Below are 20,267 nucleotides of genomic sequence, written 5' to 3' on the forward strand. Positions count from 1 at the left end.
AAGAAACTCCTATACCTCCCTTCCATCCAGGTAAGGAAAGAGAGCCCGGAGAGGATGGGTACTGAAATGTCACCAGGTCGATCTCAGGCCCTTAACCTCTCCACTTCTTTTTGCTTCCTTTTAATGAGAACACCTAATTCAATGCAAAGAACACTTGCAGCTGAATTAATCAGCTGAACCAACTCAATTTAAATTCATAAACTATTTTCACAAGAACTGTAACCGTCTACTAACGTGTTTATAATGAAATTATGCAAATCTTGCTCAATCAGAATGTAATGTCTTGCCTTTCATACAAACTGGAGTGGCACTTTGAGAAGGAAAAATATACTTTCACTACAAAATTTAATCTTAGTTCAACCAAATTTCAAGTCAACAATTTCAAGGACCTCAAAGTTTAGTTAAAATGTGTTATTCCCTTTGGGTAAAGCTACTCCTTTATTTTCTCTTGTGTAGGTTCTATCTTGCTCACTTATTTGTTTATGCTACACAACACACACACACACAAACACTCATTAAAACAGATGATCAGTTATTTTATTTCATTGAGTCTAATTGTCTGAAATGGCTTAATGATACAGTCATCATATATTAGGGACTTGAAGGAGACACTGATAGTCTTGGCATTCGGCCCGTGTGCTTTCCTCCAGTTTTTATTGCTTATACAATTTCTGCTACTCAACAGAAACTCCCCTCCCCGCCTTCCACCCTCTCTTGCCTGCACTTTGCACTTAGCAGATGGTGCTGTTATGTGATCACTGTTAACAGGATTAGACGAGATCCTTGCATTGGAGCATTCTTGAATATCACAGCTGTTTCTCCTCTACCATGATTCCATTCAATTATTGTCTACAAAATATTGCTCTGGTCATTCTTACTTTTCCGATGAACATCAACATAAAAGTTTGAATATGTTCACATTTTGAGTAGGAAAAGGATTATAATGCTAGCAATGAAAATACTTGAGATTCCCATTTATGAATGTCTCAGTTTTTGGGGGAGGTTGGGGGGTCTGGCAATGGAGTTGAATTCAAGACCTATACATTGAACTATATTCAAAGTGCCCCCATGACACTTAAATTTTTTTTTGAGATGTGGTTTCCCTGAGTTGCCCAGGATGAGCTGAAACTTGTGGCCCTCCTGTCTCCATTTCCCAGAATGCTGGGATCACAGTGTGTCCCTCCATGCTGAGAGTCATCTTTAACATTCTTCTTTACTTTACTCTCCACTGCTCCTCTGCATTCCATTAAGGTCAGCATCACCATGCCTAGTTTATTTTTTATTTCTACAAAAATACAAAAAAAAAAAAAAAAAACAGTTTCTTTGTTTTGATCTCCACTTTCTCCATCCCAGTTCATGCATCATATGCCTGAAATTTAATATGCTTGAATGGCCAACAGGCTGATGGAAACCATATTCCGTCCCTGGTAATTCCTGGTACTGTCCCCCACCTAGGGTTGGGAATGGGGTAGGGTGGTGGATTACATCATGGTGGGGCACAGACCTCATGATGTTGGGGGCAGCTTCTTCAGAGGGTCAGCAACAGGGATAGCATGAGTAACCTCAGTGCAGCAGGGTCACTGTAGATCTTCCCTTACTCTCATGCTCGCATTTGCAGAAAGAGCAAATGTAGTGCTGGAAATCAAACTTGGGGAGCCACGGAAGTTTGCTTACTCAAATGAAAGAAAAGTATATCAATTAGTGCACAAAATACCTCTAAAATATATGGAATCTTGTTTATTAAACTGACCAAAGAGCTATCTACTCTTAAACTTTGTCCTATATGAGGTTCTGTGAGGGGTAAGCAGTAGAGAAAGAACCTGTCCACGATTTGAGGCCCAGACACTGGAATACAGCACTGTGAGGAAGGGAAGAGAGGGAAGTGAGTGCCCTGGACCCAGGAAGGGTCTGAAGTGAGAAATGCAGCCTGTGGATAGAGGGAAGAGAGAAACTTCAACGAAGAAGGAGGTGGCAGGCAGTACCTTCTCCCACTGCCAGGTCTCACAGCATGGGAGGGGCAGTTCAAACCTTCAGTCACACAGTGACAGCTGGCAACCCCAAAGGCCTGCACGGAGAGACACACCAGTGGAAGGGAGCAGTGGATGTGGAGGACTGCACGGGCTGGAGGTGAATGCCGCAGAATCAGACATCTGACAGGAGATGGTGACTAGCTGAGAGTCACTGTGCAGAGGGATCAACTGAACTCAAGACTCGAACAACTGCTTGTTTCATCTAGTGAGCCCCAGTAGAGTTCAAGATTGTAGAAGGTACACTGACTTCTGCAGGCTCAACAGTTCCAGTCTCACAGCCAGAAACCAGCCTGAATTTCAGGGGAAGTGAAAGTGCAGCCTCGGTGGGGTTTCTCACTACCCCACCAGAAGGCTGCTGCTGCCTTGCTGGGATTAATCAGCACAGATATGAACTCTACCCACATTATTCACCACTAATAGCAGATGCACCTGAAAGTGGACATTATCCAGAGCAGTTAGACAAGGGAAGGAAATAAAAGGAATAAGGATAAAAAAGAAAGAATTTAAATTTCCATTAATTGCGAATGATATAATACCCAGAAGACACCAAGAATGCCACCAAAAGACTTCTAGATTTAATAACCATATCCAGTTGCATAGCTGAATACAAAGTCAACACTGAAAAATCAATAGCCTTCCGGTACATGAATAGCAAGTTCACTGAGAAAGAAATTAGGGAAACAATAGCATCCAAAATGGAATACCTAGGAATCAGTCCAATGAAGGAAGTAAAAGATCTCTACATTGAAAATTATAGTAATCAAAAAAGAAATTGAAAAGCACATGAGAAAATGAAAAGACATCCCTTGCTCATGGGTAGGAAGATCCAGTATAGTAAAAATGACCATACTTCCAAAATTCTTATACAGATTTAATGTAATTCTGATCAAAATTCCAATAGCATATGATACAGAATTAGGGAAAAAAAACTCCAAAATTCATTTGGAAAAAGTAGAGCCCCACAGCAACAAAGACAAGGCAGGGTGAATCACTATACATAACTTAAAATTATATTGCAAAGCTTCATTTCTGTGATAAAAAAAAAATCATGGTACTGGCCAAAACACAGACCTGAGGATTCAGTAGAACAGATTAGAAGATGGAGAAAGGATTCCAGACATACTCAGTCACCAGCCAGCTTATCATCGACAAACGTGCCAAACACATTTACTGGAAGAAAGCCTCTTTATTAAATGGTGCTGAGAAAACCGCTTTTCCACATGGTGAATATTAATGTTAGACCCACGTGTTTGACTACACACTAATATAAAATCAAAATAATCTGAGTGTGATGGTACATATCTGTTATAACAGCACCCAGGAAGCTGAGACAAGAGGATCACTGTGAGTTGGAGGCCAACCTGGGCTATAAAGTGAGGTCAAGGACAATCTGAAGTGAACAGCAAAACCTTTCTCAAAAAGACAGAAATTTAAGAAATTAAAACTGAAATAGAAATGGATCAAAACCTAAATATTAAAAGAGAAACACTAAGTCAAGGGGAAGAGACAATAGATAGAAATTTTGAAGACATTAGTGTAGGCAAGGATTTTATTAATGAAATTCCAGTTGCACAGAAACTAACACAAAGAATCAACAATTGGGATGTCATCCTATTAAAAACTTTTTGCACAGCAAGAAACCACTACTAAGGTGAAGAGACAACCCACAGTGTGGGAGAAAACTTCTGCAAGTTGTTCCTCAGAAAAAGGACTACTATCTAGAACACATAAAGAACTAAAAAAAAAAAAAAAAAAAAAAACACTTGCAAAATTTAAAAATTCAATCCAAAAATTGACATTTTAAATGAATAAGCACATAAATAGATGAAAAAATGTTTTAACATCATTGGTCACTTAAGAAACACAAATCAAAACAGTGCTGATTCCATTTCATGTCAGAAAAAAATGGTTATTATAAAGAAATCAACAAATAACAAATGCAGGTGGGGCTGTAGGGAAAAGAAACCATTTTCTAATGTTGGTGGGAGTGTAGACTGGTGCATCCATTGTGGAAAAATAAATGCAGAGATTCCTCAAGAAACTAAGACTAGCGGTTCCATTCAATCCAGCCATTCACTTTCTTGGCATCTCCCCGAAACAACTGAAAGCATCATACCACAGTGATATATGCATACCCATGTTTATAGCAGCGGTTTTTAGTAGCCAAATCTTGGAAACATCCCAAATTCTCATCAACTGGTGAACAGATAAAGAAGATATATAAGTTTTTCATACAATGGAGCACTACTCTGCCATAAAGAAGGATTATTTGAGATATTTCTGGGTAAATAAATGCATGCATCTTGAGACAATACTTTTAAGTAAAATAATTGGACACACATGTGTAAATACTGCATTGTTCCTCTGGTGTGAAAAGCCACAAGTGTAAATAAGAACCAAAAAGTAGAACAAGCATTGTGAATCAGGAAGAAAATGTTCAAACAGGAAGGGGAACAAGGAAAGAGAGAGTGGAAAAAAAGGGAAAAGTAAAAACAAATAGAAAAGAAAAATGGAAACAATGCTTTTGTAAGTAAGGATGGGCAGAGGGGTTGAAAGGAGGGTACAGAAATGGAAAAAAAGAATCAAGTTATATCACATACAGGTACTATTTCCCTATGATGAATGTGATAAGTATGCATACCTAAAATATACAATAAAAATCATTTTCTTAAAAAATAAACAATAATAAAACTTTGACCTGTATAACATTTAACATACAATCTCATTTCATATTGTGTAAATTATCTCATTTGATTTATTTTTACACCAACTCAGTCTCACACAGTTTTACAAATGAAGAAACTGAAGTTCTGAGAGGTTGAGACATTTTCTGACTCTTACACATCTAGGAAGATGCAGTCCAACTTTAAACCTGGATTGCCTGTCTCCAGCATGCTAGACTACAGTTCTGCAAAACCTTCCCTGGCTCATTACGACTGGGAACTCAGTAGTTTTGATCCTTTTCATGGTAATTGCATCAGTTTTCATTGCTGTCCTGTGGTATTCATAATATTTTGGAGAAATCCTCTCTAAACCTAGAATTGCAGTCCATACAATGCTACAAAGCAGGCAGTATGAGCTATTTGCACCATATAAGGAAATGTACGTTCACAGAAGTCAAATAATCAGTCAGGTATCAAGCTTAACCATGTGGGATGAGAAGCTGAATTTAGGCAGTATGATTTCTCTTCTTCTGTTCACTGCCATTTTGTTAATTTTGATGTGGTTATTTTCGGACTGGTTGGATGTTTTCCAGAAAAAAAAAACTGCGGTGTCGTAATATCTTAGCTTTCACACTCTTCTATTACATATGTGCACATACATATAAAATACATACAGGAGAAAATTAAAATATGAGAAAATAAAAATAATATTCTAATGGACATACCATGCCATTATCTTCTATGTAGTGGCTAGTATGCTTTGGACTACTACTTACTAGTAGTTATAATTATAAAACTGTTAACATGTAATTAGCTTCTTACCTACTCATTAGTAGGATTCCTACCTGCTCCAAAGACAAGACTGAATGGTCTTGCACAAACACAGAACATATGGAGCATGCAGAACAGATCATGTCACAATAAGCAAATATAATAGAAAACCATTTTCTATGTATCTGTGCGCTTAGTTATTTCAGGTAGTAGGTTAACTTATTTCTGGAGGATGGCTCAGCTAGAATGTATAACAAGTAAACAAAATATCATGATCAGTCCACTCTTTCTTTGTGTAAAAGGTTTCCAGGTTGTGTAAAGAACATGCAGCATGCTCATGGCTCTCTGTAAGTGGAACATTATGCATGTCCTGCCACAATTCCATGTAGGCCCCGTACCAGAAGGGCTACACACCAGGCAATGGGGACCTGGGGAAGCCAGCACTGCTATGTTTTCAATAGACCTGCTAAGACTTTGTTACCAAAATGAAAGGAAAGTATTTATCTCAAGAATGGGAAACCTGTCCATCACAGCTCCATCAGAAGTCATCATGGTTGGTAAGCACTACTTTTCAAATGTGTTGCAATTTTTAAATACTTCAAGCAGCCCCGCATTTGAAAGCTGTGTCTATATTCATTTTCTCATGAATTCTGTATGTACTAGGTAGATAAGTGATGGCATTCCTGATCTATTTATTTTTATTTTATTTCTGATCTATTTAGAAGGGAACACCTGCCACAGAACATCGAGAGCATGCATGTCTGTACATGAACTGTAAAATGTGCCGCTGGCCTTCCCCAGTAGAGGGAACTCCCTGGTATGTGAATCTGTCCCCACATGCTCCTTGGCCAGGCACAGCCTGTACATCATTCACAGCAGGCTCGATCCTGGAATTAGTTCAAGTTCTGGAAGTAATCAGGGGAATTGAAGGTGCTTGTATATGGAGCTATAGAGTCTGTTTTCTTCTAGTACTGATTTAAGACCAAATGATTATAAAATTTCTGAAGGTCTATGATATTTTCCTAGTAAAACATTTTTAAAATTCACAAGCATAGAATGTTTGAATTTTTTCAAGTACATTATTCTATTGCAAAAATGTTTGCCCTTTTAAGACTCAAGTATTTCATGAGTTTGCAAATTCTTACATTCTATGTATTTCTTGCACAAAGCCAAGAAAATTTCCAAAGATAATAAGGAATGATCTGTCAATCCAGCTGACTTTCATATCTTGAATTTATAATTTGGAGAAACTGAGAAACAGACACTGGACACACAAAAAGGATTCATGAGACCTTGGAAAGGATGCAAGAGGACAATTCACAAGGCACAGATCTTGCTGAAACTGAGTCCCTCTGCAGGTTGTCATCGAGCATGGCCTGGGTCCCTTGATCAGCCCCATGCCTCCCATTTCTTGGATTATCCCATCCCTTGATGCTACTTTGATGCTATCCAGCTACGCCACATCATCCCTCGATGAACAAAATTACCACAGACTCACAGTGCTTAAAATCATCATTTCCCCACAGTTCTGCACCTCAGCACTTTCTGATTCAATGAATGGGAGCACCATCCAGTTCAACACTGAAGCAAGAAAACTAGAAGTCATTCAAAAGTCCTCACTCTCCCTTACTCCTCCCCTGACATACATCAGCCACCATATCCTGTTGACTTTACCCACCCACTTCCGCACATCTGTACTGTCACTGCTAGGACAAAGCTCACTGTTGTCTGTAACTGAACTATCTTCCACACCAAAGTCACAGGGAAATTTCCAAGCAGCTTCTCACTGGTTTCATTATAGAATCCAAACCCAAGGTGGCTTCTCCTTCTGGCTCCAGCCTGCTTCTCCAGCATCCTGCTTAGAGATAAATGATTCCAATGTTTCTGCCGTTCTGGGAGGCAGCGTGTTCTCACTGTCTCTGGCCTTTCCCACTAACATTCCTCTTCTTGCCTCCATTCCACGATCATGTGCCACTGGCCTTCTCATGAGGTCAGCTAGAAGTCATATTGGCAAGGAAAGGTGTCTCCCCACCAGCCCCATCACAAACTCTACTTCACCTATTACAGGACGGCCGTGTCCGTCTTTCTCACCTAGAACTCAAGCTCTGCCCATATTCCCCATCACCACTGCTTACTCCCCAGCACAATCCCCAGCCCTAAGCACAAGCTAATATACACTTCTTCACTCAGTGAAGAAACGTCTTGCTTATTTTGAAACCAAAGAAACAAAAAAATAATGGTAAGTAATGTAAAAAATGTTTAAAAAATAACATTTTTCCATTAAATTATGTTCCACATTTTTTACTGGGATTCTCATTTCCTAGTATCACCTTTGTCCTCCCTTTTTTTTTTACAGAATTCCCAGAGTGAATATCTACAGGAACATCTGTGCAAGCCTCCAATCAACTCATGCTGTCTTTAGAAGTTATCAGTCTGCCTCCGAGCCCATCTGATTCTCCCCCAGCCCAGGACTTGGGACTGAGATGAAGTGCTGAGTCCCTGAATGGGTACAACTGCAGCACCTGAACTCTGGAACTGTGGAAGATAAATAGGTTACTGTGTGCTCAGAAAAATCTGGTTTAAATGAAAATGTGCAAGCCAGCATGTATGTGTGCGTGCACGTGTGCACAAACACACACACACATACACATGCATGGGGGTAGAAGGAATTGACATAAAGTTACAGTCACTCCTTTCCAGAGACTTGGTAAATTTCTGCCCTTGATTTTCCTTGAGAAATGTCCTTTAACCTTAACATAAATATTCCTTTCTATGGCTTACGGCAGTTTAAGGTGAGTTAATGTCAAACAAATACAGTAATATGTTTTAAGTGAAATCCAGTAAAGTATCACTTAAAATACCATTTAAATACACAGATAACTTTCAGTGTATGAAACTCTGAATATTTATCAAGGATATTTCTTTCATCTTCCTAGATGAGCGCACAGAACATTTTGTGCCCAAGCATCACAATGGTGCCACCACACAGAGGTGGTCTGCAGAAGAGTCACTGTCTGAATGGATGTCATTGAAAAGAATTTTAAAAAGTCACAGCTTAAATAATATAGGTTCTTGCCAAAAGAGAAATGTGCATCAGACTGCTGTAGATATGACAGCAGAACTTCGAGGGCTCTGGAGTGGTGTTCCTCGACCAGGTAAAAACTGAAACTCCTAAGCCTCATATCAGAGACAGTAAATCAAAATATCTGAAAGGGGCCAATGCCTTCATTCTCTGTGAGCAGGCTCAGCAGGTCATGGGATGCCTGGAACATTTCAGATGCACTGTTCTAATAATGCCTGTGACAAGTGAGCACAGAGTACAGTACAAAGGCCAGCATCAATGGGAGCTCATAAAGGGGCACAATTAAGAGGTGATCAATTACTAATATTGCACTAATTTTTTTCCTCTTCCCTGTCCTATTCTTGCTTTCTTTCTCCCCAAGTGGACTATTCCTTGGGAGAAACTTTTTCCTTATTCCTTTCATTTGGTTCTTATTCAGTCTTTGGAGGAGGTAAAGGGCCGGTTATTTGATCAATACATCCTTTACTTCCTTTGTCTCATGGAAGTCACAGCTATTCTGCCTGTCAAGTTCCCTGGTTCTGCCAGTGGAAAAGGAAGCATATGACAAGCATAATGAATAACACTAACTTTCTAAATTCACTATTTATCTAAAATCGCTACCCAGGAATTGAATTTCATTAATCACCCTGACATATTTTGGGTAGTAATAACATAAGGGATCTAGATTTTGAATTACTTAAAAATAGAATATATTACATAGGAGACTTGTTTTCACCTACTTCCCCCACCAAAATTAACCTTAGCTGCCTAGACTGGTATCCATGACTTAAGAAAATAAATTTAATTTAATGCTTTTGCAAATTGTCACAGGTAAGAATTAGTACAGAATATAATATCAGCCCTCTTTGAGCCTACTATAATATCTGTGTTAGCACTGTGACAGGTTTCTGGCCTATTTATAAACTGTGTTATCCTTTTTGCCTAATCCCAGAGGAGAAGAGAAAGCCAAAGGATTGAAATTAATGATGTATACTTAGGGAGTCAGCTTATTGGACTGCTGCCCCAAAGCAGAAAAAAACCTATATATGGAAAATTCCCAAGTAGGGGAGGGACTGATGGAAAGAAACAAGGTTTTAATAAACAGTCAAAGCTGTCAGTTAACTATTAATGATTTCTAAACACTTATTGAAACCATCTTAAAATAACCAACATAAAAGTGAAAAAATGAACCATGAAACCAAAGAGCCTAATATTTTCTGCTAAAAACTCTGATTGCTGAAATAATCCATTAAGACAAAATCTATATGTTCATATAGCATGCATAAAAAGAGAATTACCCAACTGTACTTTATGAATTTCCATAAATGCTCAATATGAGTTAGGTCATCAGGAATGATTTATAATTCCTATCATGAAGCACTTCTTTTTTTCTCCTTCAGCTATCCAATTTATCTTTGAAAACCCCAAAACATGCCAGGAAAATATGACCTAAAACCACAAACTTTATCAAAGTAAATGTTGAAGGTCATGCACAGATTAATAAGAATATCAGCTTAAAAGGGAATTGCAGGGTTAAAACAAATTTCTCAGGAAAGGTGCATGGAGTGTGCTGTCTTCGCTGGTGGAGAACAGATAACTGCAGGATCTCAAATGAAAACTTGGGTCACAAAGTTGTCAAGTTTTATGTGCAATGCTGGATTTTAAGCCATTTTTTCTCTTTATAGTTGTCCCTTGACTGCAAAAGGAGGTTTGTCTTGTTTTCCCTTCAATGCTCATGGATCATACCGTGAAATCAAAACTCAAAACAACCCACCTGACCCTGTGCCATGTTAAACTTGACCTCCTTCTTTATGAGAGAAACGCTTACACATGATGTGTTTTCCAGAGGATGAACGGTCGCCAAGAAGTGAATTCCCACACAAGAAAAGAAAGCAAACCTTACCTGGGTAATCATTCTTGTCTATGTCTGAGTCCCCTTTTAAAGCAAAGCCAAATCCTGAAGGGACTGTCTGTGAGGCCCACACTCCATGCAGAGTTTGGGAAGGCCTGATGTTTAAGCCATCCTGGTTTCCATTGTAAATGAGCACTTTGCCTCTCTGATCCTTGCCTGCAAAGGGCACGCCTATGGCGATGTCTGCAGAAAAACATATTTGGGGATAAAGAAGAATGCTTTAGAAATAGATAAGTACAATCCAAAGAGCAATGCCATAAATCCAAAGGGCTTCTCATGCTTTGCATGAGAGTAGTGTAATTCTGCAGCAATAGTAATTCTCATAAAGGGCTTACAAGAAAAGACAAATCAAAGAAAACGCAATTTTCAGATAGTTTAGCAGCATTCATTTCTCTTGGATAATAGGGAATTCAGAAGTTTGGGAAAGCAAAAGTCACTTAAAAGGGAGCTCATCTTTTTTAGTCCCCTTGAATCTTAAGTATTAAATATGCACTTATTGTACTTTGCAAAATACTATTTGCAGAGGGTTTTTTGGTCAAAAAATCATGAGTACAATACACTTACAAAAAGTATCCATGGATACTGATTTGATGTTCCTATCACGTTACAGCATGTTTCCGTTACGTTTTTACTTAGATCAAGAAATATACTACAGTATGGTTCTTATAGATCCTGAAAACACATGTAGTATTTCGTGTGTACATATGTTTTTCTGAGAAGAGTGTACTGAGAAAGCATCTATGAATTCCTAATTTAAAGAACCACAAGCCTAAGGTAAATATTTAAAACTTGCTTTATTGCAAACATTGAAACTGCCTTTCTACTGAAGTTTATAGACCAGGAACCTTTTCAGCATATACTATATGTACCCCATATATGTTGACCAGAATGTCCTATACTTGCTAACGTATCACATATATACATTTGTCTTGACTCCATACATAATAGAAGATGCTCTAATTCCCTTTAAGTCACTTTTCAGAGCCATTAAGGAACACCCTAAATTAAAACATGAAAAAATTTCAACGTGATATCTAGATTAGTCAAAATATATCTTGCTTTTAAAGTTTTCCTAATGTATTAAAAATCAATGATAACAGTGCCCCCACATCACCGTATTTTAAAATAGCCACTGTTTGTTTCACATAGCAGAAACATAAAATTATGACAGGCAGGACACTGGTTTAAATTACCATTGTATCCATCTTGGTTCAAGTCCCCCAAGTGCACCACAGCACTACCGAATCTCCCGAAAATCTCAGTGCCCGTGAGGACCTGGGGGTCCTGGAAGAGGAGGGCGTTCACTTGCAAATATAGGTAGACTCTGCCCACTTCTCTCGGGCTGCTCTCAAATTCTCGTTCCATGAAGAGAGGCGCCCCAACCAACAGGTCGTCCAATCTGAATGGAACAAAGACAGCAGTCAAGGAACAGGAGCCAGGAGATTCTTTCCATGCATTGATAATGAACTAGATTAGTTCCATCTCCTTTTTACAAGGGTCGCTTTACAATCACTGTATTTCCTTCGTTGCTTTGTTATGTCTACAAAAGAGAATGTTGTAAGAAAATTAGATGTTAAATTATCATGTTAAACCTTTTAACTTGTTAAAAAGAACCACATTAAGAAAACCACAGATATTTCTCTTTTTAAACTTTTCAAGTGCATTCACAGAAACTGTAGTTGTACAAGGAAAACATATTGAAAATGTATAAATAAGTTTTCACATAAGGAGATTAGGGTTTGTTTGCAATAGTCACTACTATTTATTAGATTATGCAGTTTTCTTGCAATAATAAGGCTTAACATAAATGTTGTCCTCTTTTTTCCTCCTGTTACCTACTGTTAAAAAAAAAGAGGCCAGAGAGATGACTAATGCTGGCTAAAGAGATAAAAACAAAACTTTTAACCCTGACAAAAATTTATATTTATTTTTTCTATGTGTAGATAGTATCAGGGAACAGGTGATATTCGAGGTCTAAAATACTCAGGAAAGAGACACCTAAGCATTTAGAGATGAAATATAACCTTCAGGTAAATGGAAAATAAATGTAGTTAAAGATAAAGATGTTTCCTTCACAGAGCCAGAGGAGTAGAAAACTTATTTGTCATGAGCCCTCTCAGAGATTTGATTTTTATTTTAAAAATCTAAAGAAAAGTAACACCAACCAAAAATGCATAATTTAATGTCCACTAGGACCTGTCTAAAGTTTGTCTAAACACAACTAATTACAACATAGTATATGCAAAAATATGAAAATAAGAGCCCACCTGAAGCTGAAATATACATCTGCATTGACTTGGTGTCTAAGCAGATTACAGAATATTGAAGTTTGCCAAGTAACTTAGTTACTAAAATATTGTGATTAATGCATATCAACATATTACTACTAATATATTAATACTCACAATATATGATAAACTAAGTATATTAATATGTAACTATACCTATACTGATATTACTATAGATCTCTGTATCTCATATCATAAATATGAAGAAACATGGGTATGCTGAGAGAAATCTTCCTGAACGTCTGTGTGGTATAAATGATGCTGACTTCATTGCCTTCCATCCTCTCTGAATTGTCACTTTGTCTATGGGCTTAGTCTACGGTTGATTTCTCAGTCTCAGTCAAAAGATATGCTATACACCTAAATAGATAGCTCATCAACGACTCACCTCATGATTTAAACAATACATGCTGACTATTAAGTCAACTGAATCTCTAATTAATTTACAAGTGATAATGGGAGATCCAAATGGATGCTGGAAGCACAAATGGGGAGAGGATGAGTGCTTGGAGGGAATTATTGAAGGCCCCTGGAGGAGACAGCTTTGACTCAGGTAGTATCCTGACAGGTGGATCTCAAGGTAGGTTTTTTCAGTGGTGTGTTGGGAGACAAGACAAGTGCCTCCAAAGGAGTCAGGTGCACCAAGTGGTCTAAGTAAGTCTGGGCCAGGAGAATTCCAACACATTTAATAGGAAAAGTAAAAATCCACAAGGAATCCTCAGAACTCAACAATGTAAAGTAATAATTTATGACCATACACTAGCATTTAATGTATTATAGTGCTATTACACTATACAGTACAATATAATATTTGACATTATCATTGTAGTATGTGTATATTATGTATAATATGAGCAATAAAGAAAAACAATTAAAAATTTGGTGAAAATCTGAATAGATGCCTCATCAAGGAAGACACAGATGGAAACTAAAGATGTGAAAAGATGTCCCAAATCACGTCATTAGGAAATGAAAATTCACATAATAGTGAGATGCCAGTACAAATCTCTTCAAATGGCTAAAATGCTGACGGCACAAAACATCAGTGAGGATGGACAGCAGGAACTCTGATTCCATGCTGGTGAGTGGGGATGCAGAATGATGGAGCTGCACTGGCAGGCAGCCTGGATGCTCCTTACAAAGACAGACACAAGCTCAGCATGTGACTGCACATTCGTGGAAGTTGGTCAACAATGAACACAAATGTTAACAGCATAATTTCCAAAGCTTGAGAGCAAGATGTTTTTCAAGAGGTGCATAGATAAACAAGAGGCTTTACCTCCTACAATGGAATACTGTCCATCAATTCAAAGAAATGAGTTATGAAGCTGTGAAAAGATATGAAAGAAGTATTAAGTATATACTATGAAATGAAAGAAGCTGATCTCATAAGGCTAAGTACTATATGAATCCAACAATGTACTATTCCAGAAAAAAAAACAGAACTAGGGAAACAGTAAGATCAGTGGTTTCCAGGAATGTAGAAAATGGAAATGGATGAGTGTGAAGAGAAAGGGATTTTAGGGTAGAAACTATTCTATATGATACTGTACAGGTGGATACATGTTTGTGTGCATTTGACACTGTCTATATATCTAACATCTATCTAGCTATCTGTCATCTATCAATCTACCTATGCATACAGAGGTGATTTGACTGTGAAGATGATCACTTTCATCAGTGGATTAACCCAATGATGTTTATAGCCAATGGACTATTAGAAACACATAGATCACCATGCTATAGACGTCTTTCTCTACTTTCTGAGTGCCATAGGGTGAGTAGCTTTGTCCACAGCCTTCTACCATGATGTAGTACCTCACCTCAGATCCACGGCAACGGAACGAGCCTGCCACAGACTAAACCTCTGAGCCAAATAAATCTTTCCCTTTTTAAAGGAGAAATCTTTTCCCCTTTAAATGACTGTCAAGTATTTCATCCTAATAACTGAAAGGTAACTAATGTCACAGTCAAGTCACTGGTTCTGTATAGTGGAGATTTGGAAAGGCAAGTTTATCATTATGCAGAGAAGGAACAAAGCCTTATAATTAGCCCCTGCGGATATGAGTACACTATGAATCTGACATAATTGGCTCCATAACCTACTAATTTTAAGAACAAACTTCTAGAAATTATCAATATATCACTGTGAAAGAATCATATATTACTGGAATCTCATAGATTGTAAAAAAAATATGACTCCATTGATTTTTTTAGATATATATTGCCCTGGACACTTAAATGAAGTCACCTAAAATGTTTTAAATCCAAAAAGAGAAAAAAACATTTGTTCTTAATTTATAAATATGCTTCTAGAGACCTAAGAGACAATAACTGTCTCAGACTTAATTGGTACAATGTGCCTTGCAGAATAATTTTCACTTAGTGTAAATATTATTTTATATTAGCAATACCACTTAGTCATAGTACATATTATTGTTTAGCATATGTTTTAAAATCTCAATTTACAACCCATTAGTGGATTATGAAATCAACTTAATCAGTCTCTATCAGCAATTTGAAAGAATAAAATAGAATACATCTGGTTGTTATAGTGCACACTCCTGTAATCCCAGCACTCTGGGAGACAGAGGCAAGATGCTTGCGAGTTTGAGCTTCACCTGGGCAATTTAGAGACTTAGAGAGGACTTGTCCCAAAATAAAAATATAAGGGTTGGGGATTTAGCTCAAAGCAAAAGCCCTGGAAGCAATTCCTAGAACTCCAAATAAATAAATAAATAACATCTTCAAGTTTTGTGTGTATGTATACATGTATCCACACAGAGAGATTTTAAATATATCTTAATCTTAAATATAACATGAATGGTGAAAAATTGAAGTGATTTCACTACAAACTATTTTTCTCATTTTGGATCATGTTGGTGGCTTGAAAGAGATGTAAGTTATTATTTAAAGGCATTTCATAAAGATAAGAGGTATATATAAACTTCATGTTATTTGAAATATCAAATGCCTAAGTACAATTTTCATTCAATATCTGCCTAGCATTTACCCAGGTTTGATATTTGTCTTCCTGTTATGTCTAAACCTACTCTAATAATCTAATAGAAGCCAAGTCTCAGTGTCTCATACTTGACACGTCATTTGGCATAGAACATTGCATTTTCCTCAGAAAGAAAGCTTTAATACAGGAATAAGTTTGAGAGTGCATCAATGAGACTTTACTGTAAAGTGTCTGAATTCAATATTTTTACAGATAAATAGCATTAACTGATTTAACATATAAATTTTTCTGTTTCTCTTTTCCCAGGGGTGCATTTTGCATGCTGATATCTGTGACTAATATTCAAGATGCAGTTGCTTATTAGAATAGTACAGATTAATAGACTCCATAGTACATTTGATGTCTAACCAGTCTCATTAGTTTGATAGGTAATATGCTAGAACAAAAATAGTTTAAATAATTATGCCACAAAAATTAGTTTAACTTACAAGTTCTTAATGCTTCAGATTTTTTATATTTTCTATCTATTTTAATTGTAATGCTATCTTCTATATGAAAGCACACATTTGGGCTAAATTTACATAAAACTATAGTTACACAAAATGTTTCCTTTCAAAGAAATATCCTCCAAGATGTTCTCAAGTTAATCAAAATGCTAGGAATCTACTTAAATTTATTTCCTTTTTTGGCTTCACAGAGACTAAATAATAGGTGTGTGAAAAGTCCAATGAATTAATTTGTAATTCTGTGAGTTTTTGCAATCGTATGAATATGCTGTCTTTGTTCAATATCCATAAGGAAAAATAAAACATATTAGCTTGCTTAGGTGCAAGATGAAAAATAAAATTTTTATTTGTTAACAAGTGTGTTCAGAAATTCCTAAAAATGTTTACATTGACAGAGTTTGGGCTGTTTTAAGATAGATAAACTGAAGTCAACTTTACCAGTTTATATCATGCACTGAAAATCATCATGGGTCTGACAATGTTACCCTCTATATTACCCTCTAATCAACATACATACAACTATTTGATCTAAATTTTTAGAGTACACACATAATACTGGGAGGTATTTTTTAAATATTAAATATAGGGGAAATTTCCAACAATTTACTTATTTGGTTACTTTGTTTTAAAACACTGGCTTTTTAACCTGATATTGAGATTTTGTAATATTTGTAGAAACCTTGATTTTGTTGCAGAGTTGATAGAGAATATACATATTGTCAAAAAGTACTCATTAGGTACCCTGGTGCACAAACATACTTGATTATCTCCTTGTCTTGGTTACCCTTTTTCTTATTGCTAAAATAAATACACAGTATCCAAAATTAAAGAATTAATGGTTTATTTAGCTCACAGTTTGTGAAGGTTTCAGTCCATAATCGCTGGCTCCAAAGCAGTGTAGTTGATGGCAGAGGGTACCAGTTCAGAGCAGTAAGAAACAAAAGCAACAAGAGCAAAAAAAGAGGAGCATGGAGAGAAGACTCCTTCTATTCCATATATTGCACATAAGTCACACTCACCCTAGGGTTGCTATAACATTCATATCCATACATCCCAGCATTGGACCATGAACTAATCACAGTTTCTATTAGCCTGCCCCCATGACTACAAGAGGCTTTGGGGGAACATCTAAACTCAAACAATAACACTCTTGACTAGAGAAAGTCTGTTTCAATACCATCTGTGTGTGTGTGTGTGTGTGTCTGTGTCTGTGTGTCTGTGTTTGAGGGGTTCATGCTTCTGAACCATGAATAATAACCTGGTCATATAATTTTAAAAACAGAAAAAGATATACATATATACTATTATTATACTATATACACCATTATTACTGTAATCTCAGAGTTCTTTTGAGTCACATGTCTTTATCTGGGTCTTTCCTTTACTAGTTGTAACTGCTTGCAGAATATATTGATTTATAATAAAACTTTGAATTTCCATAGTATAGAAATAAATAAAAGTAACAAGTTGTCACATTTAAGAGTCTATGGGCACTTTATCTTTAAAAATGACAACACTAGGTAAAGGATCTATTCTTTAATGTGGCCTAAAGAATTCAGAAAATTTTATCTAGTAAAGAAATAGTATACATAGAGGTTTTGAAGAATGTCAAGAAAGAACAAAATTTATCACTTAAAAATTCCAACATTTGTTATGACCACATTGTTTTGATTAGCATGAAACCACTAAAGTCCTTCTCTCAAAAAAAAATTTTCCCCTTAACATGGCAGAGTGTGCACTAAAAACACTATCACTCAACTTTGCTGTAGCCTAAAACAAGACATTTCTAGGAAAGAAGAGAGTATTCCCAGAGCCTACCGTAAAACCTTGGAAAGATGCCAAGCTTCAAAATGGGCCCAGCTCACAACGGGGAACACATGGAAGGACGCTCTGCCCTAGAAAATGCTGTCTGGCACCCAGAGCAAAAAGCCCTCTGTTTGTGTGACCAGCTATTAAGATGTCCATGCACAGCAGAAAGGCCACCATGATCTGACTGTTCTCAGTGCAGAAGAAATCTTGACTGGTGACCCTCAGACAAGTGAAGATTAAGGTGATTTAATGTTAACTCTCACCAGGATGAGATGGATGTTCTACTAGACTTTCAAAATACATCCGCAGTGCAACTACTACTTCCCACCCCTCTTTCTGCCCTGGTCCAAGCTATGGTACTGCATTCCCTTGCTCATGACAATAGACTGACCAGGAAGAGCCTACCTAGGAAACCATAGTCTGAGCCAGTCACGTCCTCACCTGGAATCCTCTGAGGCTCAATGACAGTATATCCATTGTTCCTGGAGACAGACAAATCCCCCCATCCCCAGCAAAACCTGTATGACATTGTGGAAAGCTGTTTACAGTGATTCAGTGACCCCTATGCACCTGAAGTTTTATCAAGCCTTTCACCACGTGTTTGATTTAAATTTGCATCACTCTTGATCCTCCCTCTCTCTCTCTCTCTCTCCCTGTAGTTTTCCTTTTAAAATTGTAATTAATAGACTTTATTTTATATGGCAGTTTTAGACTCAAAGCAAATTTAGGCAGAAAGTATGGTTCTCACATTAATTCCCTAACACACAAGCCTTTCCCACCACCATATCCCCCACCAGACAATGGCACATTACAATCCATAAACATACATTTTATACATCATTATTGAGCAAAATCCACAGTTTACATCAGGTTTCACACTTAGTAGCACACATTCTATGGGTCTTAGGATATGTATAATGACAGTGTCTTATAATAGTTTCAGTATCCTAAAAATCCTCTGACTTCTACTCATTCAACCCTGGACAATTCACTGCATAAAATTAAAAATAAAATGATTATAGTCCTTTTTTAGAGGGGGCAGATGTGGAAAATCTCAGTGAAGACATAAAAACGGGATGACAGAATTCTTTATGAGATGTATCCCCTTGTCCTGAATCAAAAAAAAAAAAAGGTTAAAACAAGTCAGCCTCTCTCTTGTTGAGGAAGTATGAAAGGAAGTGTTTCAGGAAGGAAAAATACAACATTTTTATGGATGAACATAATATTCAGTGAGCAGGAAGTTTGTACAAACTTACCCATCATTGTTAACGTCTGATACTACAACAGTATATCCAAAATAAGATGCCATCTGCAAAATAAAACCGTAAGAATGACATACTTTGTGACAAAAGTTCTTTTTATGGTCACCTCTTATTTTGTCTAAAGGATGCATCTCATTATGCTATATTTCCGCATGTAAATTCATTGACTATTGGATGTGGTCCGATTCTTCAGGTCATTTATTCTAACCCCTGGTCCAATGAATAATTTTCTCTGTAATAACCCTGCCATCTGCTTGGACATCCTCTGGATATGTTCAGCAATCAGTCCATTCAATTCATGGACAGAGTTATTTGAACGTTCATTGCTAAATGTGGCCCTTCCACAACTTCTTGTCCTTTAAACTGTACTAGTTCTGTGGTTTTAAATCTCAACAGAATAAATTTAATCTCATCTCCATATGAAGTCTTATATGAGAATATTTTCAGATTATGCACCATCTGGTCCCAGTTTGTCAGACATACCATGTGTGATGAACGAGCATAGAGGAATGAAGTACTTTTGCAGGGAGGGGATCTACCAAGGATCAAACTCACAATTGCCCTTGCCAGGCAGGTGCTTACACCACTGAGCTAAATCCCTGGCCCCAAGAACAAAGTGCTTTTGTACTCTCTGCTTTGTGCTGTTTATATTACTGAAGCACAAAAAATTCCTTGAGGGAGGGAGTTCGTATCTCAGTTTCCATTTATATTGAATTTTCAGTTAATGAATGCTCCCAAATCTTTTTCACGAGTCTAAGTAGTGTACCATAATGTTCCCACACCTTAGGAACAATTTAGGAACAGTTATTCAAAATTTACATATCTAATCAGCTTCACTCAGGGACATTTTCCAAATATTCCACAGAGAATCACGAGGGGTATGAAATGTTTTATGAAAATTTTACAGTATTTAATAGACAAAAGTCTCAAATTTTGGCAAAAAGATGTTAAAATATATTGTTTTCATTTCTAACCTTGATGATCAGTTTTTGTGGCATGG

The 20,267-nt window shown here is 37.0% G+C and overlaps 1 protein-coding gene across 4 annotated transcripts in view; it reads right to left on the bottom strand.

Moving 5' to 3' along the window:
* The window catches only part of Itga8 (integrin subunit alpha 8), a 171,465-nt gene that overhangs the window by 100,596 nt on the left and 50,602 nt on the right, over nucleotides 1-20,267 (bottom strand). For 3 of the 4 annotated variants that reach the window (XR_010043725.1, XM_003462769.5, XM_063237857.1), the window contains exons 11-13: nucleotides 19,262-19,314; nucleotides 11,631-11,836; nucleotides 10,429-10,620 (exon numbers count right to left, since the gene is read on the bottom strand). Coding sequence is in view for 3 of the 4 variants with exons in the window: in XM_003462769.5 (XP_003462817.1) it covers nucleotides 10,429-10,620; nucleotides 11,631-11,836; nucleotides 19,262-19,314 (451 nt within the window). In the remaining variant the exon portion in view is untranslated. Of the gene's footprint in view, nucleotides 1-515; nucleotides 1,286-10,428; nucleotides 10,621-11,630; nucleotides 11,837-19,261; nucleotides 19,315-20,267 lie in introns of those variants that run through there. The other variant, XM_063237858.1, reaches the window with a different exon arrangement.

Source organism: Cavia porcellus, unplaced genomic scaffold (genome assembly GCF_034190915.1).
Source record: "Cavia porcellus strain 051 isolate PalLab524CR breed Dunkin Hartley unplaced genomic scaffold, mCavPor4.1 scaffold_27, whole genome shotgun sequence".
Lineage (NCBI taxonomy): Eukaryota > Metazoa > Chordata > Mammalia > Rodentia > Caviidae > Cavia > Cavia porcellus.